Source organism: Cyprinus carpio, chromosome A18 (assembly GCF_018340385.1).
Source record: "Cyprinus carpio isolate SPL01 chromosome A18, ASM1834038v1, whole genome shotgun sequence".
In the NCBI taxonomy this organism is placed as follows: domain Eukaryota; kingdom Metazoa; phylum Chordata; class Actinopteri; order Cypriniformes; family Cyprinidae; genus Cyprinus; species Cyprinus carpio.
Genome location: NC_056589.1, coordinates 29,049,932 through 29,066,380, shown reverse-complemented (window position 1 = coordinate 29,066,380; position 16,449 = coordinate 29,049,932). Strand labels below are relative to the sequence as shown.

The following is a 16,449-nucleotide window of genomic DNA, read 5'->3' as shown; positions in this document are numbered from 1 at the left end:
TTGTGCAAAATCTCTCTTTATTTATTCAGTTCAGCATCGCTTCCACCTGCACAACACAGGACGGGTCTGTTGAACATCACACACATCAGACAGCATTCCTCCTGTCCCATCTTCATTATTTACAGCCTGCATGTCCAACACAGATCCAGAAGAAAAGGTGCAACACCCTCAAATAAACACCACATAATCATTTACAATCCCATAAATGCTCCGGGACGAGAAACAGTCAGAGAACGAACAGAAGAAGGAGACGCACCAGCAGACGAACATCCGGACTGAAAAGACTGAATTTATGTTTAAAATAATCCTCAAAAACACCTGCTTGAATGACTGAAATTAGTTTGGGAGACGAAAATAAATTGTGCCTATGTATGAATTCCTTTTTACGTTTTTAAAAAGGAAATTCTCTCTTATTTTTTTTTTAATTTTTTAAATTTTTTCAAAATTGCCGATTCTTATTTTTTATGGAATATTGTATAAATTATGTGCAACACGGAAAATTAACCGGTTAACACATAACTCACCAGCCATATTGGCAGGTTATGATTAGTAAATTATGTTTTCCTTTAATAGTCAAACAAGGCGTAAAGATGGTGAGAGCGTCACGTCTCTAAAATCCAAATACATTTTTAAAAAATTACATTAAAAAAAATCGCAAAAAAAAAAAACCCAATAATAAAAAACAAACTGTGAAGTAGCTGAGAATTTTGTTATTTTATTTTAATCTATTTTTATGGTATCTGCAAAGAATGATCGACTGTCATAAATCTTTAATGATTCAGAATCAGGTTTAATAATAAATATATTTAAATCTAATATCTGGTTTATCACTGATATTTTTGTTTTGGATTGTTCTGAACGGCTTGTAACTTTTTTATTCTTTGCTTTTGTTATTTATTTATTTATTTATTATGCATCAATTATGCAAACAATTATTATGCATTTTGAATCCTTTTTACATAAACCACTATGAATTACCACTGTGCATGAAATGTGCAATAGCCTATAAATAAATGATGACAACAGGGAAGAAGAGGCGATTGCAATGAATTGAAAAAAGAGTTTAAAAGAGAGATTAAAAGAGTTTTGACTTCCATTTGTGTGATTTCAGAGTTTGTACACTTTACTATTATTCTAACATGTGGATAAAATGTCCAAATGTTTGACTGCTACTGTACATCATCCCACACGCCCTGGGAATGTCTGAGAATGGAAATAAAAGTCTCTCTGGCTTCAGCTCGCGCGTCCCTTCGGAGGACGGCGTCAAGACGGCGTCACAACGACTCTGTCCAGAAGATACAAGCATAAACATGAGTAACGACGTGTCCCTGTCCTCTCATCCGTGTTCTGTCGGGCGATAAATCACGACGGGCGTCCGTACGCGTGCTGAGCAACAAAACACAGGAAATTGTTTTCAGCAGGTAACTCAGACATAAATACATCTGGGATATTAATAAATGTCATCAGTCGGAAAGAGCAGCGGAGGAGACAGATGAAGAAGATACGAACACAGATTCATCATTTACTATCCAATAATAAACATTTTTAAATGACGTTCTTGTGTATAGATCCATCAAACCGATATGAAAAAGAGAAAACGATGCGACTTCATTGGCCGACCGTCTCGTCCAATCAGGCGCCGGTCTGCTTTTGACTGACAGCAGCTCTGTGGGAAGTCAGAGGGTTGTGGGCGGGGCTTATCATGAAGTTTTCCCTCGTCTCATTTCCTCGCGCTCATCCCATGTGAGAGACGAAGGAGAGCACAGATGGAGTAGAGAGGAGGAAAGGCGGCACCCGTCTCTGCAGGAATGAACTCCTTCAGCTGGAGTAGATCTGGGTGCCGATCACACGCATGATCTCCTTCTGGATCTTGGGCTCCTGTGTGTTAATGTTCGCATCTCCCACCTGACCGTCCTCATACCTGACACACACACGGATCACATTACGTGTCACACTTCAATACTACAATATTCATGCTTTGTCAGCAGCTTTCCCTTCACAGTAGCCTATTAGTGTTGTTACTGTTAACTGAAACTATTAAAATCGTTTTCGTTAGTCACAATAAAGCTGAAATAAAACAAGATATAACAGAATATTTAAAAAAAAAAAAACTAAAATAAATACTATGCCCTGGCGATTAAATAAAAAATAAAATACATTCAAGTATTAAAATAACTAAAACTAAGCTTGAATAAAAAAAATTAAATAAAGCTATTGAGAAATTAAAAAAATAATAATAATAAAAATGACAAAAGAATGAATAAAGTACATAATATACTAAATAAAAGTACTATAAATACATAATAATACTAAAAATAACACTAGTAACTACTGGTAACTACTGTGCAATATATTTACATATCTATATCCAATATCATTTATATAATTTTTATAATAATATCTGTGCATAGGTTATTTATAAAACATATGTCTGTGCTTTGTATATATATATATATTCTACCTACTTTTTTTTTTTTTTTTTTTTTTTTTTTTTTTTTTTTGATAAAATCACTACAAAAGTATTTTTTTTCCTCTTTGTTTTTGTTTTGTTTTCCAGTACAAATATCTAAACTTCCTTAAATCAAGACACATTTACTGTCCTGTAAACTGACATGAGATATGAAATCTTGTTTTCTGAGAAATGTATCAAAATTAAGTGAATTCTTGCTTAAAATGAGAAAAAAAACTGCTAGTGGGGCAAGAAAAATAACCTTGTTAAGTTAATTTTTGCACCACAGGCAGATATTTTGATACATTTTTTAGGAAGAAAAAGACTTCTTTTGTCATTTTGCTTCTCAAGTAAATGTTTCTTGATTCATGAATGTTTTGATATTTGTACCTGAAAACAAGACAAAAATACTGAGGAAGAGTTTCATTTTTTCTTGTGATCTCAACGTTATAAAAAAAAAATTATTTCTCGAGTTTTTGTTTTCATGATTATGATTCTCATCATAAAAAAATAGTTGTTTCTCGTAATCTCGACATAAACACCCGACCCAATGTCCAAACAATAGCTCTAATTAATTAATGAATTTAATTAAGCTTACCTCAGGCGTGTATTTTTGCTGTAGATTAATCACATAAAAAGTAAAATTCACACACAAAAAAAAAAACACATTTCCGTTTCTTGAAATAAAATAAAAATGAACCAAAATAAAATTAAATATAAAAAAATTCAGCTCGTTGCCAAAGCAACATTTTTTATTTTAATTTAGTTTATCTTGACGTACCTAAATAACTAAAACTTTATAAAATTTATAAAATTTAATTAAAATATAAAAATAAAAACTCAATTAAAAATATTAATAAAAACTAAAATTATGATACTAAAAATACACAGTCTTATTATTATGTATTATTTTAATCTGGTGCACAGAAAATTGAATCCCGATCACCAGAAAACAACTTCTGTCAGACAGTTTTTATGTCAAGATCACGAGAAAACATCGGCTTCACAAGAGAATTAAGTCGAGATCAGAAGAAAACAAGAAATGCATGGCCTCTTGGGGCTTCCGTAGATTACTCACACGAAGAAGAAGCGTGTGCAGACGTGGTCAGACACCGGACACACCCAGATGTTCCCATGTTTCTGCAGGTCTTTGGACGTGATCACTGTCAGCACAGAAACACAGTCATCTCTTGCTCGAGCAACAGGGTTTCAGCACACACGAAGGAATTCATTAAACAATATATATTCAAACTGAACTGAGTGAATTGCAAGAGCAGGTGAGATCGGAGATGTTTCACCTTCACAGAGAGCGATGCAGTTTAAGTTCCTGCTCTGGAGGAACCGCGACTGAATGGGACGACTCTGTTGAAGGACAAATAACTCTCACTGACTGCTCTGAGACACCGAGCACAGATCACACGCTTTTAATGCTTCTCTAGTACCTGTGGCATTGTGTTCATTCGATTATATCGCTGGACTAACTCATCTTTAGTGGGCATGCGATGCTGGCCCTTCCCCATTCCTGAACACACACACACACACACACACACACACACACACACACACAGAGAGAGAAATAAAATCAATCAATCAATGCAGAGCTCATTTTTCATGGAAACATGTGAGAACAGACTGGACCTTGATTTTGACAACAGCACTGGTACGTGTTCATACACTGCAAAAATCTTTTTTTTTTTGTGCAGTGTTTCTTGTTTAATAGTCAGATTATAGTCTGACTATAGAGTATAGTTTTTTATTTTTTTAACTTTACTTGAGAAGTAACATTGCATGAGACTTTATGATTTGCTTTCAGAAAATAATGAATATTTTTTATTATGATTTTAAATATTTTTCACCCGAGATTTCCTTTTTCAGTTTTCCGGTAAAAATATCTAAACATTCTTAAATTAAGATGCAATTACTAATGACATGATATATAAGACTTATTTTCTGAAAAACAACAATTAAGTGACTTTGTGCTTTAAAAAAAGACCCAAACAGGGTCAGAAAAAATAATATTGTTTTCTCTTTAAATAAACTTTATTTTCTTACCTCATTGGCAGATTTATTTATTTATGTATTTTACATTTGTACAGTTACATTCTTCAGAAAACAAGACTTAATATCTTAGATATCTATTAATGTCAAGTCATTTTGCTTCTCAAATAAATGCAGCTTGATTTAAGAATGTTTAGATATTTCAATCTGCAAAAATAAGACACAAATACCGAGGAAGAAACTCATTGTATTAAGTGGAAGGAATTAAGAAAAGGTAGAGCAGATTGGGACTAAAACAAAAACAAGTCTTATCTTGCACAAATTTGATAAATGTATTTTGTTGTAAGGATACTTTTAGACAAAACACTGATAAAGCAAATGTTTGTTTGCAGAGTGGAAAGGGAAACACAATCCAGCACATACGTTGAAAAAAGAGTGTGTCCACACACAACAAAACATTCATAACGGATCAGAAAACAGACCGAGGTGTGTGTCACAGAGAGAGAGAGAGACTGAGATGTGATGAAGACCCACAGAGAAACACAGAGGACACAGGTCAGGATCGTACCTGAGTATCCAAAGGAAATACTGGAAATGGGGCTCAGATAGATGCCCTTCCCGTACGCTGCTCCATGCAGCTTTGGTGAAAGAGAAGAAGAGGAGGAGAGAGTTACACGCTCTGAGCTGTGGGCCGAAGAATCACAGCAAGACAGAAAGAGCAAATGACAGACGCAGACGTCTGATGGGATGCATTCAACGAATGAAGAAGAAAGCATCGTGGGAGATGAAGGAAAGAAGACAGGTGAGGATGATGATGATGATGATGATGATGATGGCTTCCTGTGAAGATGCATGAACATGCATTATACAGTGTTATGAGCGTTCAGTCTCGTGAGAGTTTAAAGCTGTACTGAATGATGGACGTCCTTCCAGGAGAAAAGCATGACATCAACAAGCACCAGATGAACGGAAAGCTCTTATAACAACAGATCATTCCAGGAGGATTTGACAGAGAAGAGAACACAAAACATCTAGAAACCTCATCAAACGTCACAGATCTCAAAGTCTTCAGTAAATGCAAAGAATCAAAGCTTGAGAACCACATTTATTTTTAGCATACTAGTGTAATGTGGTGTATCCCACAATGCAATGCAACTTGACCTTCCATTTCCAGTGTGATGAATGCACTGGAAGTAAACCGGATATGATTTGTAATAACATTATTTGATCAGACGAAAGTTCGTACATTTTTACACTTAATTGGATTAAAAATGCAAAGTGAATATTTATTTTTCTTAAGATGTTGAAGCAGACACCACTTGTTGCACTTCAGTACAAATATCTAAACATTCTTTAAATCAAGATAATAACATAAAAAGATAAACTAACATCAAAAAGATAACAAGTCTTTGTTATTTTCTGAAAAACGTACCAAAGTCTCTTCAGTTTGAATGGTTTCTCAGAAAACTATTTTTTATATCTTTTGCCATTTTGCATTTCAAAAATAAATGCATCTCGATTTATGAATGTTTAGAAATTTGCTCTGGAAACAAGACAAAAATACAAAGGAAATCATTCAGGGTTCAGCGAGAATTAAACATGCATTGGACAAAAAATGGAAAATAGCTATTATTTCAAAGATTATAAGTGGACGCCTCTCGCTGCGCTGCAAAAACTGATGTTATTTCTAAGCATTTCTGTTTTGTTTCCCAGCACAAATATCTAAATATTCTTAAATCAAGATGAAAAATGACAAAAATAAAATAAAAAATAAAAAATCAAACTTAAGTAAGCTTTTGTTTGAAACAAGAAAAATGTAAACCAGTCAGAAAAATAAAGGAATAAAGTTGATTTTTCTGACCCCATTAGTTGATACTTTTCTTGTTTTACACATAAAGTCACTGTCTTAGAAAACAAGCCTTGTGCCGTTTTGCTTCTGAAGTAAATGCATCTTGATTTAAGAATTCAGAGATATTTGTTTTGGAAGACAAGACAAAGATAGCAGAGAGCATGAGCTGTCCAATGAGGAGATGTCATACATACCTGCAGTTTAGTATAAGAGGCATTGACCAGTCCATTTCTCAGAACTGAGTGCCAGTTCTCAATATGCGAGCCACTAGAGAGAGAAACAAGTGATGATAAAACACGTGAAATAATCCCTCAGATCACAGAGACTCAACGGTGCCGGACTCTTCGGTTACTGTCATGGTTGTGAGTTTTACACAATCACGCACCACTCACATTTCAGAAGATGTCAAAATCCAGTTTTAGAAGTGTGACTGGAAAGATCTGATGACTGGTACAGTATGATGCAACGTTCATGGAGGAAAAGCACAGCGGACATTTGTTAAATCTGGCACAAGAGTATTTTTAAACACAGACGTCTGGAGATATTTCTGAGTTATGCTAGTCTTTTGTTGGCTGTTTTCGGATGACTTTTATTTCTCATAAGCTCTAAAAGTGGAAATGTGTCCACAAAAATAGCACAGAAAGCACAGAAATAGCACAAAGAAACTTAAATTTATACCACCCGATATAAACCTGTCATTCTTTTTAACTCTTCTGAATAGTAACCTGATCAGCGGCTTATAAATCTAATTTCTTGGCAGATTTTCATGAAGAGGATATAAAACAGGCCCTGAAACTAATAAAATAAATCACATTTTTGTTTTTAACCTACAATTCATATTTTTTTTCTAAAATGAACTAAATTGAACTTGATTATATAAACATTTTCAGTTTATTGCATGATTTTACTAGTTGAATTCAATCAAATAAGACAAGAAAAGTGAAACCAAACAGCATTTAATGTATCTAAAACTAATTTTCGTGTTCATTTAATTTTAGATAATAGAGCTATATTAACAGAAAAGGGGATTTGGGATTTGGGATCCTAATTTCTACGCTAATTCATGCAAAATGCAACCAAAACAGTCTTGATTCTGAAAGCAATGATCTTTAGCACAAAACTGTAGAGGGAAACAATTCAGTTGCTACACTGCACGATGCAACAAACTAGTATCCCCGTTATATTCAATAAAGCAAAATATAGTTTGTTGCAAAATGCAGTTTTTAAGAAAAATGTGGTTTTTAAGAAAAATGAAAAATTTTTAATAAAAAAAAAATTTTTAATAAAAAGAAAAATGTAGTTTTTAAGAAAAATGCGGTTTTTAAGAAAAATGCGTTTTTTAAGAAAAATGTGGTTTTTATGAAAAATGTAGTTTTTATGAAAAATGTAGTTTTTAAGAAAAATGTAGTTTTTAAGAAAAATGTAGTTTTTAATCAAAATGTAGTTTTTAAGAAAAATGTAGTTTTTAATCAAAATGCAGTTTTTAAGAAAAATGCAGTTTTTAAGAAAAATGCAGTTTTTAAGAAAAATGTAGTTTTTAATCAAAATGTAGTTTTTAAGAAAAATGCAGTTTTTAAGAAAAATGTAGTTTTTAATCAAAATGCAGTTTTTAAGAAAAATTTAGTTTTTAAGAAAAATGTAGTTTTTAATCAAAATGTAGTTTTTAATAAAAATGTAGTTTGTAGCACTGCATCACTTGAATTTACTGCAGACAGCTTTTTGATCATAATAGAGGCGTTCTAGTTTGTTATTTTTGAAAGAAGTCTTTAATGGTTTTGTTTTTGTCAGGCTGCATATATTGATCAAAATTAAAACAGTAATAAAAAGTCCACACCAAATATTCAGTGCTGACAGTTTTGTTGATTGTAACGGAGTGTTCTGGTTCACTGCGGCGTGTGTCTTGCATGCAGCGAGTGCAGACACTGATGTGATCGGCTCTGACGTGAGTCTGATTCTCTGTGCTGTGCGTGTGTTTCTGCAGGTCACAGAGACTCACTGGAAGGCGAAGGTGCTGCCGTACAGTTTCTTTGCGGTGCGAAATCGAGCTTCTTTTGCAGGCGGGCTGCTCAGCAGCAGAAACTGATGAGATGTGTGCATGAACTTCAGCTGCTTTAAACAGCAAAAAATACAAGAGTGAAGACGAGAAAAACACAAGCTCATGAAAGGAAAGCTGTTCTTGCATTTAAAAGTGTTCATCTTACCCTACTGAGCGGCAGCTTCACAATATGAGACCGATTACTGGATATAATCCTGCAGAGAGACACAGATGAAGCAATAATTTTACTGTGGTAAAATCAGTGTAAAGCCCGGCCTGTTGCTATTTAACTCACCACTGCAATAACGGATGAGCCAGAGGATCCAGTTTATCCATCTGCTTCTTAATCTCCAGATATGAGCCCTGAAAAACAAACTCATTTATCAACATCATATATATTATATTATATTATCATATACACTTTCATTTAGTCTTTGCTTGATTTTTATATGAACATGGTGGGAAATACATTTTTAAAATATTTACGCATCATTGCTTAAATCATTGTTTGAATGAAAGGCTTTCTAACAGTGCCTCAAAAAACTAATCTGGAGAATAAACCAGATATATCATGAAATATTAATAACACATTTGTTAATCTTGCTTTCCGCCGCTGTACCTGCGTCATTTCCCGAATAGACATCACACTGTCTAGAGCTTTCTGCAGACGCTCATAATTCTTCTTCTGTTCGGCACAGGAGCAGTACAGTAATCACACACACACACACACACACAGAGAGAGAGAGAGAGAGAGAGAGAAGGAGAGATTTGATCCTGGTTAAAGTTGAAGTCAAGTTGATGTAAATCTTAATACACTGCAAAAAAAAAAAAAAAAAAATTGTCTTATTTTGTTTTTGTCTTTTCCTACAAACATGAAAAATTCCTAAATCAAGATACGTTTACTTAAGGAGCAAAATTTTTAAATGTATCAATTTTTAATTTTTAAATTTTTAAATGTATCAAAATTCAGTGAGTTGGTGCTTAAAACAAGAAGTAAATGAAAATGAGTTTTTGAGAGAAATAAAAGCACTTTTTGGGGGGAACATTGGGGAATTTTGCCAATGTTCACTCAAGAACTGAGGTGCATAAGCTGTGATCAATGAGATCTACGATCAGTCAGTTCCAGAACGAAACACAAAACCTGTGCTGATTGAAAGAAAACAAGCTGACATATTTAATGAATTTAAGATTCGGTGAAAATACAGCATAATGAGAGATTAATAAGCAATTTTTAAAAGGCTGTTTTTGACCGGGAACACCACAAATCCTAAAAAAAATACAAAAATTATCAATATTTTATTTTATTTATTTATTTATTGTGAGCAAAGTCAGTACGTTTTACTCCGATGTGATATTAAGTAGCATTTTCAGGAAAAAATATATATATATAAAATAAAAAATCCTCTCTGGGGTTAATTATAAACATTTTTATCAACTTAATCAGGAAACAACCCTTCTTAAGACATTTTGTTTCTCAAGTAAATGCATCTTGATTTAAGAATGTTTAGAAATTTGCACTGAAAAAGACAAAACAAAATACAAAAATCTCACTTGTTTATTACAATTAATGGCAAAAGGAATGTTCAGTTATGTAAACTGATATTTCCTACTGACACACTACAGCAATAGATAGAAATAACTGACTTAAACCATTGTTTGTTGGTTAAAATACTAGTGGCATAAGACTTTTGCACAGTCGAGTACAGTATATGATGCTGGATGAATAACAATAGTTCATATGCACAAGCAGAGACGGTCACCTTCGGGTTGAAGGCGAGTGTTTTGGGGTCACTGGGGTCGACCACAGACGGATACGGCTCAAAGATGATGCTTTTACGGGGCGACTCGAGAGCGGCGCGACACATGGCCACCAGCAGGTCCACCACCTGACGATGAACATCACGTATCATTAACCCCTCAAACACTAAACCTCAGCACACGGGATGAATGATACACGCACCTCAGCGCCGGTGGCCACCTCCTCAGCCGCTCCGGACATCACCCCCAGCGTGTAGAAGGAAAACACACACAGCTCTCTCGTGCAAACCGCGGGCTGGCGGGAAGAAACCGACCAATCAGAGCACAGAACCCAGCTTCAGCCGTGAGTAAAAGCTGACGCTCACCCTCAGCATGGAGCCGTTCTGGAAGACGTGCTGCTCGTCACACACCACGCAGTATTCGTTCAGAGTGGGGATCCGCTGCTCAGAGTATTTCATTATCTAACGTAGGAAAGACAGAGACGCTAATGAGCTGATGGGATCCTCTCTCACAGGAAGATCAGAGAGAATCGCAGCGCAATCACGGAGGAAATAGAGCGAATCATGAAGCTGTTGTGTAATACGATGATGATGATGATGATGCAGTTATGAGCGAAAAGACAAACTGGAAACTGCATTAGAACACAGCATTGCTGAATTGGTTGACACATATCGCAAAGAAGTCAATTAATTATCGCTCCAATTCTAGATGCTGATTGGTCAATCCAGTGTTCCAGCTGGGCTAAAAATACACACAACACACACTACTATAGATTTCTTCATGCTTATGCTCACCACGGCTGCATTCATTTGATCAAAAATACAGTAAAAATAGTGAAATATTATTACAATTTAAAAAGCTGTTTTCTATGTGAATATGTATTGAAATGTAATTTCTGTGATGCGCAGCTGCATTTTCAGCATCATTACTCCAGTCTTCAGTGTCACATGATCTTCAGAAATCACTCTAATATGATGATTTGCTGCTCGAGAGACATTTCTGATTATTATCAATGTTGAAAACAGTCGTGCTGAACAATATTTTTGTGGAAACTGTGATACGTTTTATTTTTCAGGATTCACAGATGAACAGAAAGTTCAGAAGAACAGCATTTATTTGAAATATAACCTTTTGTAACATTATGAATGTCTTTGCTGTCACTTTTATGATCAATTTAATGCAGCCTTGATGAAAAAATGAAATAAAAAAATCACTAACCCCAAACAGCAATGATGTAAAACAGCTACTATGTACATCACGTTTCACTAAATCACATTTGATTTGAATGAATGTGAATGTATCCTACAGCTGTGCCGTTATTTAAGTCTATAGCATGTCCTCTTGAAGCTTATTACTGTAATAACAGCTCAGCTATAAAGTAATCACAGGTTGATTTACTACATTTCAGTCTCACATCACTCCGTCATGTTCCTTTTGAACTGATGAAAGTGGTTTTAAGCAAAATACTTTTATGTAGTATAAAGAGATTTCAGAAATGAGAGCCTTTTAAGAATGAAAACCTGAACAATTTCTTAAGATAAACACACGTACAAGTGGTCAACCTTGTGTGGTAAAAACAAAATAAATGATTCCAACCACAGAATTCTTGAAAAATAATGCATATGCAAGTTAGTTATATTATCACCTTTGCATTCATTTTCAATAATTTAGTGGACTTTTGCTTATTTGGTTTGTTTGTTCTTTGTTTATTAATTCAATTCAATTTAATTTAATTTAATTTAATTTTATTTTATTTTATTTTATTTTATTTTATTTTATTTTATTTAATAAAAAATTTAATTTAATTTAATTTAATTTAATAATTTTTTTTATTTAATTTAATTTAATTTTTAATTTAGTTTAATTTAATTTGTAAACTTCAAAATAAAGCTGTACATTTTTGGCAGATGCTTTAATCACGTGCATCATTAATGTATATTAAAGTTTGTTATATTATCACCTTAAATGTGCAAGTTTCAATAATTAAGAAGATTGTTGCTTATTCTGTTCTTTTTATTTCTATTAAAGTATAATTTAATTTAATTATTTTTAATCTCATTTAATTTAATTTGTTATTTAATGTATTTTTTTTAAAACTTCAAAATAAAGTTGTAAATTTTTGGCAGATGCTTTAATCCTCTTCGTCATTAATGCATATTCAAGTTTTGTTGTATTATCACCTTAGGTGTGCATTAATTCTGTCTTTTATTTATGCTATTTAATTTAATAATTTTTTATTAAATTTTATTTTATTTTATTTCTAATTTAATTTAATAATATTTGTTTAATTTTTAAACTTCAAAACAAAGCTGTACATTTTTGTATAATGTATTTTTGTATCATTGTTTTATAGTTTAATTTAATTTAATTTTATTTTATTTTTAAACTTCAAAATAAAGCTTTACATTTTTGGTAGATGCTTTAATCCTCTGCGTCATTAATGCATATTCAATTTTGTTGTATTATCACCTTATTTATTCATAAATTAATTTAATTTTAATCATTTTCAAATTTAATATTTTTTAATTTAATTTTATTTTTAAACTTCAAAAAAAAAAAGCTGTACATTTTTGGTAGGCGTTTCAATCCTCTGTCATTTTGGCAAATTCAATTTTGTTGTATTATCACCGTAGGTATGCATTAATTCTGTTTTTGATTTTATTTCTAATTTAATTTAATATTTCTTTTATAATTTAATTTAATTATTTTTATTTTATTTTTAAACCTAAATACAAAACTGTACATTTTTGTATAATGTATTTTTATGTAATATTTTTTAATAATTTACTTTCATTAATTTTATTTTATTTTTAAACTTAAAAAAAGCTGTACATTTTTGGTAGGTGCTTTAATCCTCTGTCATTATGGCATATTCAATTTTGTTGTATTATCACCTTAGGTGTGCATTAATTCTGTTTTTTATTTATTTCTAATTTAATTTAATTTAATAATTTTTAATTGAATTTTTAATTTTATTTAATTTTATTTTATTTTGTTTTTAAACTTTACATTTTTGTCAGGTGCTTTAATCCTCTGCGTCATCACGATTATAACCTTTTATGAGATTTACAGTCCGTATTTAGACTCACTCACACGTTCTCATGCACGGATGTAATGTTGGGATGCACACTCGGCATCATGGGAAAGGATGAAGTCGTGTGTGTTGCTGAGGCTGTGGTGTGACGGTACCTGCACGAGGAAGCCGTACTCCAGCGTGGGGATGTTCTTGCAGTGTCCGCCCGCCTGGAAAAACAAAACAACTTCAATCAGCTGGCGGGTGGTAATCTGCGCAGGGGCCCTGCCCGCCGGGACAGCCACAGTCTGATGGGTTAACGGAGACAAAGCATTATGGGAAAGGTGCCAGCCAGCCGTGTTCGAGGCGAGGGGGGGTGTCGGAGGGCAAAGAGGCTGAGGGCTGGGATGAGGGGACTGTGCATCCATGTTTTATCTGGAGGCCCTAGTGAGGGGTCACGGGGATGGAGAAGCGAGGAGAGAGTGTTTGGAAAGGAAAGCGTGCAGTCGGGGAAGACGGGATGCTGACCTGGCTGTTCGGAGGATAGCTAAACAGCTCCCCCTTGTCGTTCTTCATGGTACAGGAGATGGAGCGGTTCATGAGCCGGGTGACTCTGAGCTCGGGCACGTTCAGTTTGCCTTTCAACACTGTGTCCTGGATCAGGGGGAAACTGGGAGACCTGGAGCCAAGATGGAGGCCACAGCCAGCGGATGAGTTCATGCTGCGCTCACGTCACGCTGGAATTACCTGAATTACGAGTGCCGACTAAAGTAGAACTAGCACTTATTTAGTGTTTTTGTCTCGTTTTCCAGTACAGACATCTAAACATTCTTAATTCAAGACACTTCATTTACTTGAGAAGCAAAATTATATAGAATATTAAGTCTTGTTCTTTAAAAAATGTAATGCTTTTTTGCTTAGAACAAGAAAAAGAAATGTCAATAGGGTCAGAAAAATATATATTTTTTTATCCCTTGAATTAAGTTTAATTTTCGGACCCCACTCGTAATTTTTTTCCATGTTTTAAGCATAAACTCACTTAATTGTGACACTATTTTCACAAAACAAGACTCATTATTTTAAGTCTCTATTATATATCTTGATTTAAGAATGTTTAAATATTTGTACTGGAAGACAAGACAATTTTTTTTTTTTTTTTTTTTTTTTTTTTTTTTCTTGTTTTTCAGTAAAATCGATTAAGATATTAAGAGACGCTATTAAGATATTAAGTCTTGTTTTCTGAAAAATTATCAAAATTAAGTGAGTTTAGGCTTAAAATGATAAAAAAACAACTATTTCCCATTTGATTTTTTTTTTTTTTTTTGCGTGTAATGTTGTGATTATTCTGGAGTTGGTTGGTTTGGTTCATTACTTAAAACTGATTATTGAAGAGTTATTTCTGAGTTCCCTATGGAGAAAATGAATAGGAAAACACTTCCAGCTGATCACTGTTGAGCCCCATAATAGATGCATCAACACACGATCAGATTGTCTGCGTGTATGGCGTGTGTCTTCATATCAAACGATAAGGACGTACTTGGGAATCGGGGAGAAGATGCTCAGTCCTGCACGAAATTTCTTGATGGTTCCTCCGGCTTTGAACCAGCTGTGCCGCTTCTCCTGCTGGGCTTTGAGGAACTCATTACTGAGGTGCTTCCACTGCTGCGACGTGAACGTACTGAGGATCCTAGAGACACCAAAACAAGCCTCAGCCTGTATTTCAACGCTCTGTTGTTACAGTTTCTGCTCAGTCAATCAGAACGACTCGATAATAAGACCGCAGTGAAGAAGAATCTTTATGAAAAGTATTGTTCCAGTTCTAGATGCTGATTGGCCAGTGTTCCAGTACACACAACCACTGGACAGTTTGGGGTCAGTAAGCTTCTTTAATGATTATGCACACCAAAGCTGTGTTTGCTATTTGTTCAAAAATACAGTAAAAATTATGAAATATTATTATAATTCAAAATAGCTGTTTTCTACGTGAATATCTGTTAAACTGTAATTTATTTCTGTGATGCGCAGCTGAATTTTCAGCATCAGTCTTCAGTGTCACATGATCTTCAGAAATCATTCTAATATGATGATTTGCTGCTCAAGAAACATTTCTGATTATTATTAATGTTAAAAAAAAATTGTGCTGCACAATATTTTTGTGGAAACCATGATGCATTTTATTTTTCAGGATTCACAGATGAACACAAAGTACAGCATTTATTTAAAATAGAAATCTGCAGCATTATAAATGCCTTTCCTGTCACTTTAGATCAATTTAATGCATCTTCGCTGAATAAATAAGTCCATAATGAACAAAAATGTTTTAATTCTATATAGTTGTCTGTATGTTGACTTACTTCTTTAGTTGAAGACCCAAACTGAAGCCTTCTTTAGTGGACGGCTGAAACACCTCCACAGATGGTTCTGTTGGAGTAAATTAAATAAAAGCACTGTAAAGTAACTAAGTACTGTCTCATGCACAGAAATGCATGCACGTGTGTTCCTCACCTGGTCCATCGAGGTACTGTGAGAGAGAGAAACGAAGGCGTAAGACGATGGGCTCGGTTCGGATCACCTTCCACGCGGTCGCCACCTCCTCCTACAAACACACAAATCATTTTATTCCCATTTCAGAATCTGTTTATAAAGTGGTGAAGGTCATTTAGGAAGTGTGCTCTCACGTCCAGGAAGCTGATGTTGATTTGCAGGTCGATGTCCACATCATCGATGGTGCCGTACTCTCTGTGAAAGTGAATCGGGTGTGAATCGGGTGTGAATGCACGGATCTGAATCCTAAAGTGGAGCGAGGCTCGTTCTCACCTGATGGACACGGCGCTGTCCGTGTAAATGTCTTTTACAGCCTCGATGTCTGCGTCCAGCTGTGGGTGACGGTACAGGTCAGCAGCGCAGCTCCCCTACAGGTGGACAGTGATATCACACATTATTAAACGGCTTGTTTACTTCACTTTCATTGCGAGAGATGTACAGTACACTACTGGTCAGAACGATTTGTGATGTTTTTTACAGGAGTTTCTTCTGCTCATCAAGGCTGCATTTATTTGATCATAAAATACAGGGAAAAAAATATATTGTGAAATATTATTATGATATAAAATAATATAATATATTATGATATGAAATAATGTTTTTCTATTTTGATATACATTAAAATCGAATTTATTCTTGTAATGCGCAGCTGTATTTTCAGCATCATTACTCCAGTCTTCAGTGTCACATGATCTTCAGAAATCATTCTAATGTTCTGCTGCACAATATCAATGTTTTTTTGGAACAATGTGATATTTTTTCTTTGATTCTTTGATGAATAAAATGTTAAAAAGAAGAGCGGA

At 34.1% G+C, this 16,449-nt stretch overlaps 1 protein-coding gene across 3 annotated transcripts in view; it reads right to left on the bottom strand.

Annotated features, from left to right (window-relative positions):
- The window catches only part of LOC109063740 (protein mono-ADP-ribosyltransferase PARP6), a 27,554-nt gene continuing 11,105 nt past the window's right edge, over positions 1-16,449 (bottom strand). Inside the window, exons 8-27 of one of the 3 annotated variants that reach the window (XM_042775746.1) lie at positions 15,920-16,014; positions 15,781-15,841; positions 15,608-15,698; positions 15,457-15,523; positions 14,640-14,789; positions 13,631-13,781; positions 13,279-13,332; positions 10,455-10,550; positions 10,292-10,384; positions 10,092-10,217; positions 8,951-9,016; positions 8,627-8,694; positions 8,498-8,546; positions 8,293-8,405; positions 6,491-6,563; positions 5,016-5,085; positions 3,892-3,971; positions 3,748-3,811; positions 3,528-3,612; positions 1-1,921 (exon numbers count right to left, since the gene is read on the bottom strand). In XM_042775746.1, coding sequence (XP_042631680.1) covers positions 1,819-1,921; positions 3,528-3,612; positions 3,748-3,811; positions 3,892-3,971; positions 5,016-5,085; positions 6,491-6,563; positions 8,293-8,405; positions 8,498-8,546; positions 8,627-8,694; positions 8,951-9,016; positions 10,092-10,217; positions 10,292-10,384; positions 10,455-10,550; positions 13,279-13,332; positions 13,631-13,781; positions 14,640-14,789; positions 15,457-15,523; positions 15,608-15,698; positions 15,781-15,841; positions 15,920-16,014 — 1,755 coding nt within the window. In that variant the 3' untranslated portion in view covers positions 1-1,818. Of the gene's footprint in view, positions 1,922-3,527; positions 3,613-3,747; positions 3,812-3,891; positions 3,972-5,015; positions 5,086-6,490; positions 6,564-8,292; positions 8,406-8,497; positions 8,547-8,626; positions 8,695-8,950; positions 9,017-10,091; positions 10,218-10,291; positions 10,385-10,454; positions 10,551-13,278; positions 13,411-13,630; positions 13,782-14,639; positions 14,790-15,456; positions 15,524-15,607; positions 15,699-15,780; positions 15,842-15,919; positions 16,015-16,449 lie in introns of all 3 variants that reach the window. The other 2 variants (XM_042775747.1, XM_042775745.1) reach the window with 2 other exon arrangements.